A 15795-nucleotide genomic window follows, 5' to 3' on the forward strand; every position below is an offset into this window, starting at 1 on the left:
CCCCGCCTGTTGGAACATCAGGGTCTTGAAGGCACGGCGGAAAGCACGGAGATCAGGGATATTCCGTATCTCCGGGGGCAGTTCATTCCAAAGGGTTGGAGCCCCCACAGAGAAGGCCCTCCCCCTGGGAGTCGCCAGTCGACATAATTTGACTGATGGCACCCTGAGTAGTCCCTCCCTGTGAGAACGAACTGGTCGGTGGGAGGCTATTGGTGGCAAAAGACGGTCTCGTAGGTACCCAGGTCCTAAGCCATGGAGCGCTTTAAAGGTGATAACTAACACCTTGAATCGCACCCGGAAGACCACCGGGAGCCAGTGCAGCTTGCGTAGGAGAGGTGTTACATGGGCGTAATGAGCTGCGCCCATAATCACCCGCGCGGCTACGTTCTGGACCAGTTGGAGCCTCTGGGTGCTTTTCAAGGGGAGCCCCATGTAGAGAGCATTACAGTAGTCCATACGGGAGGTAACTAGGGCATGAGTGACCGTGTGCAAGGCGTCCCGATCCAGAAAGGGACACAACTGGCGGATCAGGCGAACCTGATAAAAGGCCCCCCTGGCCACGGCCGTCAAATGATCTTCTAAAGATAACCGTGAATCTAGTAGGACACCCAAGTTGCGGGCCCTCTCTGTGGGGAGCAAGATCTCATTCCCTATTGTCAGTGATGGTACTAGCTGACTATACCGGGACTCCGGAAGCCACAGCCACTCGGTCTTGGAGGGGTTGAGTCTGAGCTTGTTTCTCCCCATCCAGATCCGCACGGCCTCCAGGCAACGGGACATCACAGCAAGGGCATCATTGGGGTGGTCTGGGGTGGAGATGTATAGCTGTGTGTCATCAGCATACTGATGAACACTCACCCCAAAACCACGGATGATCTCGCCTAGCGGTTTTACATAAATGTTGAACAGAAGGGGTGAGAGGACTGACCCTTGCGGCACCCCACAAATAAGGTGCCTCGAGGTCGACCTCTGTCCCCCTGCCAACACAAACTGCGAACGGTCAGAGAGGAAGGAGGAGAACCATCGAAGCACGGTGCCCCCTATTCCTAACCCCTCCAGCCGGTGCAGTAAGATACCATGGTCGATGGTATCAAAAGCCGCTGAGAGATCTAATAGGACCAGGATAGAGGAGCAACCTCTGTCCTGAGCCCTCCAGAGATCATCCACCAATGCGACCAATGCCGTTTCCGTGCTGTATCGTGACCTGAAGCCCGACTGGAGCGGACCCAGATAGACAACTTCATCCAGGTATCGGGGTAGTTGTCGCGCCACCACAGTCTCAACAACCTTTGCAACAAAGTGAAGATTGGAGACTGGACGATAATTTGATAATATAGCCGGGTCCAGGGAAGGCTTCTTGAGGAGGGGCTTCACAACCACCTCTTTCAAGGTGGCGGGAAAGACACCCTCATTCAGAGAAGCATTTATAATCCCCTGGAGCCAGCCTCGTGTAACCTCCCGGGAGGCCAGTACCAACCAGGAGGGACACGGGTCCAATAAACATGTGGCAGCGTTAAGCTTGCCCAGAATCCTGTCCACGTCCTCAGGAGCCACAGAGTCAAACTCTTCCCAGATAATGCTCTCAAGACCTGCCCCCGTCTCCTCCCCTGGATCTACCCAATCGGAGTCCAGGCCTTCCCGAATCTGAGCAACTTTATCATGCAGGAATTGTACAAAATCCTCAGCTTGACCCTTTAAGGGATCTTTCCGTACCCCCACCTGAAGTAGGGAGCGGGTCACCCTAAACAGCGCAGCTGGGCGGTTCTCTGCAGATGCAATAAGAGCGGAGAAGTAGCTAGACTTCGCCGGTCTTATCGCCACTAGGTAGGTCTTAATATAAGATCTCACCTGTGTTCGGTCAGATTCAGATCGGCTTGTCCTCCAATCGCTCTCCAGGCGTCTTTTCCGACGCTTCATCTCTCTCAGCTCCTCGGAAAACCAAGGAGCTAGATGAGATTGGCATCGGGTCAGAGGCCGCAAAGGCACAACGCGGTCCAAGGCCCCAGTAGCCACCCTGTCCCAGGCGACCACCAGGTCCTCAGTCGAGTTGTGAGCCAGAGTCTCAGGAAATGGCCCAAGCTCTATCAGGAACCTTTCGGGGTCCATCAGGCACCTGGGACGGAACCATTTGGTTGGTTCCGTCTCCCTGCGGTGGGTGGAAGTGACTTGAAAGTCCATGTGAAGGAGAGAATGATCAGACCATGACAAGGGCTTGATGTCTATATCCCCTATTCTTAGATCATTCAGCCACTGATCAGAGACAAAAATCAAGTCCAGAGTGTGATTCCCCAAGTGGGTGGGGCCTTGAACTACCTGGGTCAGGTCCATGGCCGTCATGGAAGCCATGAACTCCCGAGCCGTCTCCGACATCTCACCAGCGGATGGCAGGTTAAAATCCCCCATAACAATAAGTCTCGGGGTTTCCACCGCCACCCCGGCTATAATGTCGAGCAGCTCAGGCAGGACCGCTGTTACGTGGCAGGGAGCCAGGTACGCAATCAGTAGGCCCATCTGAATCCCCCAACCCCACTTCACAAGGAGGGACTCACATCCGGCTATCTGAGGAACAGTGGCCTCTCTCGGGCAAAGACTAATGATTGCTGCCACTCCCCCACCCCTTCCCTGAGTCCTTGGCTGATGGAATGCACATTTCCTGGCGGGCACATTTCCACAAGGGGAACTCCTTCCTCCTGGCCTAACCAGGTCTCCGTAATCCCTGCCAGGTCAGCACCCCCCTCTGAAATAAGATCATGAATGAGGGGGGCTTTATTTACCACTGACCTGGCATTACATAACATCAGCCGTAGACCCAGGGTCTGAGACTCTGAACAACCCGGGAAACGAGCAGTGCTTTGAGGGTCGGAGTGGGCAATCGCTCGTAAACATTGAGTGCGCACTCCCAAAACATAATATGGCCCCTCCCACTTACTATACTAATGCCCATCGCTTCATCCCCCTGCATCCTTGTCAGATTTCTGTCCCCATCCTCCCCACCATGATTATCAGACCCATTACCCCTTTCAGTGGATTTATGAATCCCCCCCAGATCCATTCCCACAATCCCTCCCAGAACCCCTTAAAATAGAACTTAAAGATTTATCTAAAAACCCCCAAAGCCGTCGGTTTTTTGCAAACCAACTCTCAGGGTTCCAAAACCCATCCTCAAGGGCGGCCCTTGATAACTGAAAGGGCCAGACATGCGAGAGGGGGGAATCTCGCAGTGCAAGGAGCTCCGCAGTTGATTACATCAAAGATAGGAGCGAGTTGAAGGAGATGAAGGATCATTTTCTTCTAAGAGTGTTAGAGATGGTTAAGACAGGTAATTTAAAATAAGGGAGGAAATAGATGTAAAAGGGAGACCAGTATGTTACAAATGTCAATACATCGGAACATCATCGCCCTCTCACGACGATGGGAAGTCTTGTGGTTGTAGTAAGTCCATCCAAAGGAGGTGGGGATAGAGGTCTCAAAGGGACGTCCTCTCACAGCGACCAAACCATTTGAAACAAACAAAGAGAAGGTGGTCTATCTCCCCATAATCCAAGACTCTCGATGTCTGTATCTCCTCCAGTCCTGATACCAGCGATGGCCGAGGATTAGATCAAAAAAGTAAGGCAGAGCCACTGGACAAAGTATTTAGGGTTAAATAATCAGGGTAATCTTGGGGAATAGGTGGTAAATAAAGCTGCAGATCGATCTAAGATTGCAAGTTAACGCTGAGTGGTCGTAATAGATCTAGATCTGATAAAGGAGAGAGGGACAGTTGAGGGGGAGAGTAAGTCATCATCTCCTGTTTGTAATCCTCAGTCCCTATCCATCACCTTGCTCAGGCTACTTAGTTCAATTAGTTTAATAAGTCCTCAGAGTTTCAAGAAAGAGGAGTGCAACAGATCCCTAGAGGTTGAAGGGATCCTAACATTTATAGCCTTTGCATAATTGCCCTCTCCTCTATTAACAACGAGGGCTTCCTTGCAGCCTCCTGGTGTTGCCGTCGCCATCGCTGCCATTAGCGCCATTCCTCTTGCCATTGTGGTAACCCCCCTTGCCATAGACATCATCGCCGCCGTGTTGCTACATGCAGCGCCTATTAGCCCAGGCATCATTATCAACACCCTATCCGGAGTCGCTGTTGCCACCGTCTCGCCAACCATTTCATCAGCTGTATTAGACTCAGTGGTTGACCCGGTCATGACAGCCAGGCTTTGATGTTGACATTCTCCCCACCGCCCTCAGTCTTTTTACTGACAAACAGCTGATCTTCGGGCTCGGCTCGGGTTTTATCCTTGGGCTCCATCCACAGCTCTATTGAGCCGAAAATACCTCAGCTTGCTGGGAGGGGGGTCTGTGGATGGTTAATTGACCCCCACACTCTTGAAAATGTCAAAACATCTCCCTCCTAGCCTCGGAGTTTCAGCTCTGAGCTGCCATTTTGTTTTGCAACTGTCAACTTTTCTTCAACCCTGCATTGTAATTCCCTTCCCTTCTGTGTGCACATGGTCAGACTGATTTTGGAGTGAAATCCATCCGACAGACAGCCCTTCCTCTCTCAAAGATGCTGGCTGAAAAAGTCAAAAGTGGGATTTTGGCATATAGCACTTGCAGCAAGTCATTTGCAACCCGGGTGGCTCCAATTGCCCCATGCTGCAAGTGCCCCATGTCAAAATGTCACTTGGCTTTCACCATGGACATTTTCTACCAATATCATTGGGAGATACCAGGCTTGGTGGAGGGACTCTGCCTGGTGTGGGGTGAAATCAATCTGGTAGGCAGCACTGAAAAAAGTGATTTATGACTATTTTGCACACTTATGACCATTGCAGCATCCCTATGATCACATGATTTACATTTGGATGCTTGACATATTTATGACGGTTGAAGTTTCCCAGGGTCATGTGATCTTCTGACAAGCAAAGACAATGGAGAAGGCAGGTTCACTTAACAACTGTGTTACTGATTTAAAAACTTCAGTGATTCACTTAACAAATGTGGTAAGAAAAGTCATAAAAAGGGGCAAAACTCACTTAACAAATTTCTCACTTAACAACATACATTTTGGGCTCAACTGTGGTCATACGTTGAGGACTACCTGTAGTTAACTAGTACAGAACTACTGACTTTGAAATTCTAAAAATAGAACAAAATGTTATGTAATTTGATAAAACCATAGGGAGAAAAATGATCCAATTTCACTTTAAGTTTTTTTTTAAATTAAAACAAACTTTCAAATACATCATGAGTATATTAATTCTATTTCAACTACTATTACCAAGTGACTACTCTTTATGGATAGTCAGTACTGTGTAAATTTAAATATGTGGATTTAGATCAGAGGTGGGTTTCAGCAGGTTCTGACCAGTTCTGGAGAACAGTAGTGGAAATTTTGAGTAGTTCGGAGAACCGGTAGTAAAAATTCTGACTGGCCCCGCCCCCATCTATTCTCTGCCTCCCAATTTCCAGCTGATTGGGAGGAAATGGGGATTTTGCAGTAATCTTCCCCTGGAGTGGGGTGGGAATGGAGTATCCTTTCCCTGCCATACCCACCAAGCCATGCCCACCAAGCCATGCCACATCCACCAAGCCACACCCACAGAACTGGTAGTAAAAAAAATTGAAACCCACCACTGATTTAGAACAACTGCTGGATAAAGAAAAAAGATGAGAAGACTGTAGTAAGCAATGGAAAATGTGCATTGGTACTGGAGTAAATAATTTGTGATTACACATGATTCTGACTATGAAAAAGTCATATTTTGTTTCATTAGACTTACTTACATTATCTATTCTAGAATATCAAGACACTATTTAGAACACACACATTTGAAATGAAAAGTTGCACCTCTATAAAAAATTCCTCTTCTGGACATAAATCTGTGATCATAAATTGATGAGATCAAATTCTAGGCTGGATGCCTATCTTGAAAAGTTCTTTGTGCTTGAAACACAAAAAATAAACAGCTTTGTATTCTTCAGCATGTATTATGAACAAAGTCAGTAATACATACAAAATCAAAATATAAACTTATTATAAAGACTCACTTCAGAGCACCAAAAATGCTTATATGTGATAAAATGTGTTTCATTACAATTTGCTTTTCTCAATATGAGTAGGTTCAGAAAAGTTGATTTATAAAACATAGCTTTTAAAGTACACCATAATTATATAAACTCATAATATTTGAATAAAATTTCTAGCAATCAACTTAACTACATAAGACATTATATATTCTAGATTGTTACATATTTAATGGCTCATTGAACAACAAAATGATCATTATTTCCTTTTCAAAAAATACAAACTGCAATTTCAAGAAATAAAAAGCAGGGGAAGTACTCAAATATGAAACTATGATATGTGCAATACACAATAACAAGCAACAAAAATATTCCTTTAAAATTGGATATGTGTGATGAAAGTAATGAATTAGCATTTTATGCCAGAAAAACAATGTTGTTTGACTTCCCAATTAACTTTCATTCTATTTACTTTGTTCTTTAAATTTGATCGCATTGCTGAGCTAAAATGCAATAAAATGTCAAAATATTTACAAATATTGGTCCTCTTTATTTTTCTTCTGTCCATAACCAGCATGAATATTGCATCAGAAACTGTATTTTGTTGTTTTTTAACCATTTAGTTGTCTCCAACTCTTGGTGACTTTACAGGAAAGTGATCTCCATGCTATCCTGTCAAGCACAGCTTCTTTCAATTGTTGGATGTTCACCTTTGCATCAGATTTGAAGTTATCAAGCCAAGTTATCAAACCTTTCTTCTTTGTCCACTAACCATTTCTAGCATACTGAGCTTATCAATTATCACTTATGCTTTCTTGATTTTCCTTTTGTTGTCCAAAAGCCCATTTTTGTTATTTTTCACTATCGTAGCAAAACATATTGATTTTTAGTTTCACTAACCCTATCCTTGCAGTTTCAGCATTTTCATTAATATTTTCATTTTGTTATATGTCCTGTATGCCTTTTTTAAAAAAGAACTTTCGTTTTTGTTCCTTAATTTAGAAAGAGTATTGCTCATTCTAGAGCACGGATGTCAAACTTGTGGTGTCACGTTGTTGTCATGTGATGTATTGTGACATCTTTCCCCTTTGCTAAATGGGGGGTAGGCGTGGCCAATGCATGATGTATGTGGTCCGCGGACCACAGGTTTGACACCCCTGCTCTAGAGAATAACTTATTCCAACAAAATATTTTTGATATATTGCCTAAATTGGCTTTCCTAGACTAGTCAGTTGATTTAAATACCATTTATAACAGTCTCTTTGTGGTTCACCTAGTTGTGCTAAGATTGAAAGGCAGGGTATTTTCAAAAAATGTATTTCCACAATTGGTATCAAACATAGTTTTCAGGAATTTGGTTCTCATCTATTACACAGGTATATAAAATTAAATCCCTGCCACAATAAAATCACATGTTGTCCTTAGCAGCGTTCCAATATTAATCAAGTAAATTGGAACAAATTGTGAAAATGCTTTCTTGTAATCATCTAGTACAAGTTTTTTAAAAGGCAATAACAAATCATTTTACTGTATCTTTAACTGAATAGTATTAGCGCCACAATATATATCACATGCATCACCTGAATGACTACAAAATAATGACTATCTTCCCCAAAAAGACTTGGGCAGTCAGACTGTTTTTACTAAGAAAAAGAGAGAGAAAACTCATAAATTACTACTTATCTACTTGTAGATGAAATGCAGCATACTTTGATGGGGATAAATATATTTTTCTGCCTAATCTGCAACTAGTCATATAGAAATTTATTCTTGAAGCTGATATGAAGTGACAGGATATAAAAATGAATTACACAATATGAGAATACAAAAATTAAAACAATTATTGTTTTATGTTTAAGTAAATTAATACTTTTAGACATCGAGAAGGCAGAAGAAATGTCTTCAGTTTATAACTTTGTTTCTGAAGAACTTGTTTATCTCTGACAAACTACAGAATAGTCAGAATGTTGTGCTTCCTTCAGCACAAATTTTAATGTAAGCAGTGCCAGAAATAGCAGAAACAGTCAAGCACATATGTTCAGATTCATAACCAAATATAGTTAGCCAACATGAAGGAGAATAATGCAATTGCTAGGTTACTAGTTATTCTTATTCTTACTAGTTGTTAATATTAGCCAACATATTCTTGTGGATAAAATATAATTTAAGAAATCTATTTCAAATTTGACAGTAGTTATACTTACTTATCCAGTCATAAAAGTGGGAACATTTTTATTTACTTACGAAAAAGCACACAAAGATCCTAGAGCCATATGCCTTTGGTAAGACAGTTACAAAAATCTCTAAATTAATTTGCCTCATATTTGTATAAATCAATAAAATATTATAATAGATCAGTAATTATTCAATAGCACAAACACAAATCTCTTCCAAGGTCAATTATGCAGCACAATCAACCATTTATGAATTATAATCATGCTTAGGTTGCTATCGACTATCACCTCAACTGGGAGCAACATCTATGGAAATTAATGGAAATCCTCATTATACATGTACAGGATCATTCTATAGCCTTTAACTAAGTTCAATAAACATGTCTAATTTGTAAAAGAAAATGTCATCACAAGGTGTACTATGCTGAAGGAAATCAGAAAGTAATATCCCAAATGACTTACCCATGAAATTGAGATAGCCTTCTCCTCCAAGAGAATGAGTAATGAGTCGTATCATTTTATGAAGCTGTATTCCTCGATCAATAACTGATGTGAAAGGTGACAGAACACTCATATAGTTATACATCTCTGCATCCATCAGCCAAAAAGCCAAAGTCTTATCACCAACAAGGGCCTTGGTAAATAAATAAATGAGGCAAGAAATGAGGCAGAGAAAAAAAATCTTTTATGATATTAATGTTTTATAGGACATAAATTAAGGACATCTTATAGATGAATATAGGGTATTCTGTGTTTATGAGTAATATATGTTTTTTTACTTTGAGCTCTGACACTAGAGATATATAATTATTATCTTCTATTATGCCCTCATTCATGACTTCATCCTGCCTAAAGATGTATTTTTTCATTCTATATTCACATGATTTTCATCCATTCCTGTTAGAATAGTTTGTGTCATTTTGTTTTACAATCAGCAAGGCACAATCTTGCTTGGCAAAGAGCCTCATTAAGTGTCTTTGTTCTGTTCTCAGCTCTACTTGCAATTTTTTTTTAAAAAAAAGTGGGTTGCAGCCTTGTTTGAGGCATCTCTGATTCACGTAACCTTGTTGGAAACACTCATCTGATTTCCTATTTTTCGAGAATTATTGCCTTCTGCTTGTGTAAGAAATATGATACTTTGATTGTTGGACTGGCTGATGAACCTTGCTTGGCTCTCTGAACATTGAACTGAATCTTGAATCTTAACTACTGTTCTGCATATTTCTATGAAATATAGTTTCATAGAATTAGGACTGGAAGGATCTAGGAGATCTTATAATATGAAACTACTCAGGAAAGTTTTATCTCAAGATATTTTGGATTTGAAATCAAATTTCCTTTGTTCCCCTATTTAGCAATTAGTAAATTGCTTACCATTGTCTAACAACTCGGTGAGTGCATTTATGAATTTCTCTGTGTATAAAATCAGAAACAGAAGAGTCTGAACTAACTATAAAGACCTTCTGTACCTTCTGAATTCCATGAGGGATGAAACCAGTCATATACTGACTGCTTTCTGGTGATCAATAATGGTCAAAAGCAAGAAAATATGCTATTGATGAAAGTTAATATTTGGGGATATTGAGTATTTGAGGACAACAAAGACATTTTACATTTTCAAGTTATATAATGTAGAAATACTTATTTTTTAAAAATATTTCTTAAGTAATACTTAAATAAATGCTTATTTCTACATTGTATACCTATGAAATATAGGCTTAATATATGGAAAATCTGAAGCAGTTTCAAGATATGACTTCTGGATTATTCTATCATATTCCATCAGCCCATTAACTATAGCAATAAATAGAAAAGTACACAAGAGAGAGAGAAAACAAGAGATAGAAAGATAGAATAATTTTTCAGACATTTGTTATATTTTAATTTCAGATTTTCTATAGGCTGGCTAGGGTGGGTTCATCTCAGTATTGTCCCATTTGAGTTAGTAGTATTCATAATTTCTTAATAGGATTTTTGGGAAGAATAATATGGTTTAAAGTTGATTCCGAACCACATACAAACTATCTGGAATATATTATTATTTGAAGAACTATATATCTGTCAAGCATGGGACATAACAAAACATATAACTCTTTTACAATAGAAAAAAAACCCAGAATGTCATTCCAGATTTTCAGTCAAGGACAGATGATATGTACTGGCTTTCACAGCATTTCTGTAATGCTGTGTTTAAAAACGGACCCCCCCCTTTTTTTTAAAGTAATTCGTATTTCTTTTTTTCTCTTTTTTTCCTTTATATTTTAAAAATGGATAGCTGCAATCTAATTCTAATTGTTGTGGACATGAACTGCTGAATTGTTACAATACCTGATCATGACTCTCTGCGTAGGCAATGCACTTCTCTCCATATCGCCTGTTTGTTAAAGTAAACACAATGTTTCCCATGTCCCAGTCCTCATCCTTACACTCCTTAATGATCTGAAAATGAAAAAGGATAATTTTGAATTATTTTCTTATCATTTTTTTTCAATTTATCCTACAGTATTAAACTGTTCATGATCAGTGTCTCATTCATAAATTTTGAAATGTTAAGTTACTGTGTGTGGGATGTGATTCTGGTCCAGTTTCACATCATAGCACAACTAATATAGCACACAACAATTAACAAAACATGACTAAACTTGACTTATTTTGAAATAATTCAAATGAAGTCAGGCCTACTTAATATTTGAAAAAGAAATCTTCAGAAAATTGCATGGCTGTAAACTAAAATCAAAAGTAAAATATAAAATCCTCCTTCTTCAAAAAAATAGAAAAAGAAAATTATGCCTCTATCATAGCCAAGAACATAGCAAGGACTTTTTCATAAAGTTACCAGTAAAGTTGTGCTTGTCTTGAAAAAGTTTACCTTTTAATATACATAACAATTGAAGTAAAGCATTATTTTTCTTCCAAAATGTTTGCCAACAACTTATTAACTATTCATATCTTAAATTCATTTTCTTTCTATTTCTATAAAACAGTAGGGGCTACATGCCATCACTTTTATGGTTGATTAAACACAAATTTCACCACTCTATCTGCTTGTTTCTTGCTATGCAATGCTGCATAATCCTTTGATTAATGTATTAGCTCTAATTGAAATAAGGTAAATTATTTCTGTGTATTTAATTTTATGGCATACAATATAGGAAGAGTTGATCAACAAGAGTGCTGATTTACCACCAGTTTATCAAGTACTCAGGAGGTGAGGGCTTGGCAGCACAAGGAAACAAGGAAAAAATTAAGCCAACAATTTAATAGCTGGCCATCAGCACCCCAATCAGCAACTAAAAAGCCACACACAACCAGGTACCATATAAATACAACACACAGAATAGCCCAAAGCACACACTCTGCTAGAGAGAAGGACCCTGAGGATGGGCTCCAGCATGATCTGAAAGTTTGGAAGATTAAATTTCTGATCCCAGTGACCAACCCAGATTTGATCTTGCAACAATATCCTGGGGCATGTATATTCTCCTTCATTCAGTATTTGAAGAGTAGTGTGCAAATAAAAAGTAACAATAAATACCACAATGAAGTAATGTGATATTACAGTGTCAGAATGATGACAGAGAACTTTAGACCTTGCTAATTATGTATTTAACTTTACTGTGCAAAGTCACATATGCTTTGGTCACCTCCTGTGTGGACTACTGCAATGCATGCTACCTGGGCCAGCATTGGAACGGCATTGACATGGAGGGAAGTATGCAGTGGGGTATCCCAAGATATTTTGACTAAGGGATACACAGGGAACTCACAAATTTGCAGGTGATACAAAGCTGGCAGGTATAGCCAACATTCCAGAAAATATGCAAGTTCAATATCTTGACAGACTTGAACAATAGGCTCTGTCTAATAAAATGAAATTCAATGGTGACAAAAGTAAGGTTCCACATTTAGGCCAATTGAGACTCTAGAAAGACTGCAAAGAAGAGCAACTAAGTTGATTAGGGCATTGAAGGCTAAAATATATGAAGAACGGTTGCAGGAATTGGGTATGTCTAGTTTAATGAAAAGAAGGTCTAGGGGTGACATGATAGCAGTGTTCCACTATTTAAGAGGCCGCCACAAAGAAGAAGAGGTCAATTTATTTTCCAAAGTACCAGAAGGCAAGAAACAATGGATGGAAACTAATTAAGCAGAGAAGCAACGTAGAACTAAGGAAACATTTCCTGATGGTTAGAACAATTAATCAGTGGAAGAATTTGCCTCCAGAATTTGTGAGTGCTCCATCACTGGAGGTTTTTAAAAAGAGATTGGACAACTATTCGCCTGAAATAGTATAGGTTTTCCTGCTTGAGCAGAGGGTTGGACTAGAAGACCTCCAAGGTCCCTTGTTATTCTGTTTTTCTTGAATAACTGGAAGCTTCAATTAGTCAAGAATACAAAGATGATGAAGGGATTTGAGTGTGGGACAGATAATTTCTAGTTAGAGAAAGCTGAATGGTCCTGATATACTTGGGTGGAACTATAGTACCAGCAAATTTTGTGCTAAAATGGGAGTTAAATTGTTAAATCTAGCAAGCATTACAAAATTTTGGTGGAAATTGAATAATGAGCAAGTCATTATTATCATAAGCTGTGAAATAAGATGGGGAAATATGTATTAGGAATGTTATTCTGTATGTTAAAGAAAGCACAAAATCCTATATCAAAATCACAAGAACGTCACTGAACGCAATGAACATCATTGTGAAAGCTCATGTTAACCCAAAGCAGAATCAGATTTGCTATTAAAACCAAAAAATAAAAAAGGAAATCTTATCCAAATGAAGACAAACATAGAATATAAATTCTGCTAAAATATGAAATATGTTAATTAAAAATACAAATCAAGACAGTGAAGGACACATGGCAAACATAAACTTTTCCAATCTTCAATTTTAAACACTAAAGGAAACAAAACTTTATGTTTTTCTGTTCTAAATTCCCATAGCACTGACATGTACTATATATCTTTAATTTACAATATCCTGTATTAATCAAATAGGAACATTATTGAGAAGTAATACGACAATTTGCCTATGTCACATCTGACTTTTATTTATCCCCCCCCTTTTTTTACTCTTTGAAATTATTTTATAAACAATAGCATCTATGTCTCATGTAACTTTGAAGAAATTAAAGGACAGACAAACAAATAAGAATTTATGCCTATTCTGGACAAGAAACAATGCCAAAACTTTAAGCTGCATTTTACATTAGGAGAAGAAAGACAAAGATTTCTTTTCCACTATTCTGCAAGAATTAGTTGATAATAAACCAAGTATCAGCTGACATAATGAAGACTAGAATAGAATATAATTTTTTATTGACCAAGTGTGATTGGACACACAAGGAATTTGTCTTGGTGCATATGCTCTCGGTGTACATAAAAGAAAAAAATACTACATTATGAAAATTTTTGACCTGTGGTTTATGGTTTATAGATTTACAATTGCACAAGAATGAGAGAATCTTTTTACAATTAATAAATGATCTGTACTAGCAATATGCCTTTGACGTCATCTGATAACATTTTTAGTCTTCTTAAAAAGAAATTAGCTAATGATAGGGAAAATATACCTTGAAGCAACATTAATAAATATGCTGTCTACAGGAAAAAGATCAAATTTGTTTCAAAAGTATGTGTTTAAACACCTAAAAATGAATTGTTCTGTAGAATAATATACATATTTAAGGGATACACAATTGCATATTTTACAAAGATGAAATATATTATTATATTATATATTATATTATATATATTATATAATATATATAATATAATATAGATATAATATTTATATATATATATATTTATATATATTTATATATATTTATATATATATATATATATATATATATATATATATATATATATATATATATATATATATATATTATAATATATAAATATATTATATTATTATACACTCCTACTATGTAGGAGTGTATGTAGACCTATACTACATATAGGTCTGACTCAAGATACATACTATTATGTTAAGCTTATAAACATAGATCTGTACACAGGTGCAATGTCTTAATTTATAGTAATGCTTCTAAAATAATTTTTCCAAAATTCAATTATTTCTCTATTTATGGAAACATTAATAACCTCCAAGAAAAGCTTCCATTTGTTTAGCGTTCATCTTTTTTGTTTTTGTTCTTAAAGAAATTAAAAATATTTGCTCTTAGTTTTTATCACTAGAGTGCAACATTGGCAAGCTTTTTGTACAAATGTGTTTAGCAATAGTTAAGGTGCTAGATTCATAAATATGCAATTAATGTATTATAAAATCATTGTACAATTTCATGTGCATAACAGATACATTTTTAATCTCCATTTTGTTAGGAGTTAAGCTTGCTGTAAGGATTATCAAAATTCTGTCCATAAAACCACAAAAATAAAAGCCAAACAATCAAATATAATTGTAGAATAATTAGTCATATGTTACATTGAACTTTGGAGACACAAAGCTTAGTATTCTATATAAGCATAACTTTCTGAAGCTTCCAGATTAGTTTTGAGACCACTGGCTGAGAATGATGGGAACTGTAATTCCAATACACATGGGAATTTTAATTAGATGCTAAAAACACAAATTGGGAAAATTGGCTAAATAAATATAGAAGGCATTTTCTTTCTTCTTTGGTAAAAAAAATTAGAACAGAGAATAGGAGTGAGTGGGTGATTACTACATTTTTCTTGTCTAAATTATGGAAACCCAGTTCATAGACACATGTGTCATATTATAATTACTTGATATTATTTAATTACATGTATTGGAAAATGAGGATGTGGTGGCCTAGCAATTAAGATGCTGGGCCGTCAAGACCCAAGCACCATACGATGGGGTGAGCTTCAATTACTCGGTCCAGCTCCTGTCAACCTACAAGTTTGAAAGCATGCAAATATTGTAGATAGGGTACTACTTCGGTGGGAAGGTAACTGCATTCCATGTACCTCAATGTAGAATCCTGGTGGCCAGATGACCACGAAAGAATCTTTGGACAATGCTGGCTCCCTTGGCTGGAAATACTGCCTCCTAGAGTCAGATACGAGTGGAAGCATGAGTGAAAAATGTGGCAAAGCACGGAAGGAATCAATTCTCACCTGAATCCATTTGTCAGGAATTGCCATGGCCATCCGGTAATCAAATCCACATCCTCCTTCAATTATTGGACAACAAAGTGCTGGCATTCCAGACACATCCTGGAAAAATTATACAAAGTTAGTTGACAAGTAATGAAATATCATAAAATAAGAATATCTGGAATTGAAAATAAGGAGAGAGATCCACCAAAAGAATTACTATTCAGTCATAAATAATGAAAATATTTTCAATCTCATTCAATATTAAAGAATCACAATACATTAATCTGCAATTCCTATGGCATAAACATTATGAAAGCAAGTTGTTTCCTATTTATATTTTTTCTCATGCTGCAAAATACTGTGAATATTAGTCAGTACATGATATGTATTTGAAATACATACTAATGAAAATACTAATGAAGGACAACAGGTTGATGGCTATTCAAACTGTCTTTTCACCTGCTAATAATTAATTGCATAATTAATTAATTAATATACTTATATACTTCTGTATAACAG

General features: G+C 38.0%; 1 protein-coding gene across 4 annotated transcripts in view; it reads right to left on the reverse strand.

The window, feature by feature from the left end:
• GBE1 (1,4-alpha-glucan branching enzyme 1) overlaps positions 1-15795 on the reverse strand; it is a 146664-nt gene that overhangs the window by 33232 nt on the left and 97637 nt on the right. For all 4 annotated transcript variants that reach the window (XM_070942660.1, XM_070942664.1, XM_070942662.1 and 1 more), the window contains exons 10-12: positions 15295-15393; positions 10515-10625; positions 8649-8820 (exon numbers count right to left, since the gene is read on the reverse strand). In XM_070942660.1, coding sequence (XP_070798761.1) covers positions 8649-8820; positions 10515-10625; positions 15295-15393 — 382 coding nt within the window. The remainder of the gene's footprint in view (positions 1-8648; positions 8821-10514; positions 10626-15294; positions 15394-15795) is intronic.

Source organism: Pituophis catenifer, unplaced genomic scaffold (genome assembly GCF_029215685.1).
Source record: "Pituophis catenifer annectens isolate HBS135680 unplaced genomic scaffold, rPitCat1.0.hap2 SCAF_4, whole genome shotgun sequence".
Classification (NCBI taxonomy): domain Eukaryota; kingdom Metazoa; phylum Chordata; class Lepidosauria; order Squamata; family Colubridae; genus Pituophis; species Pituophis catenifer.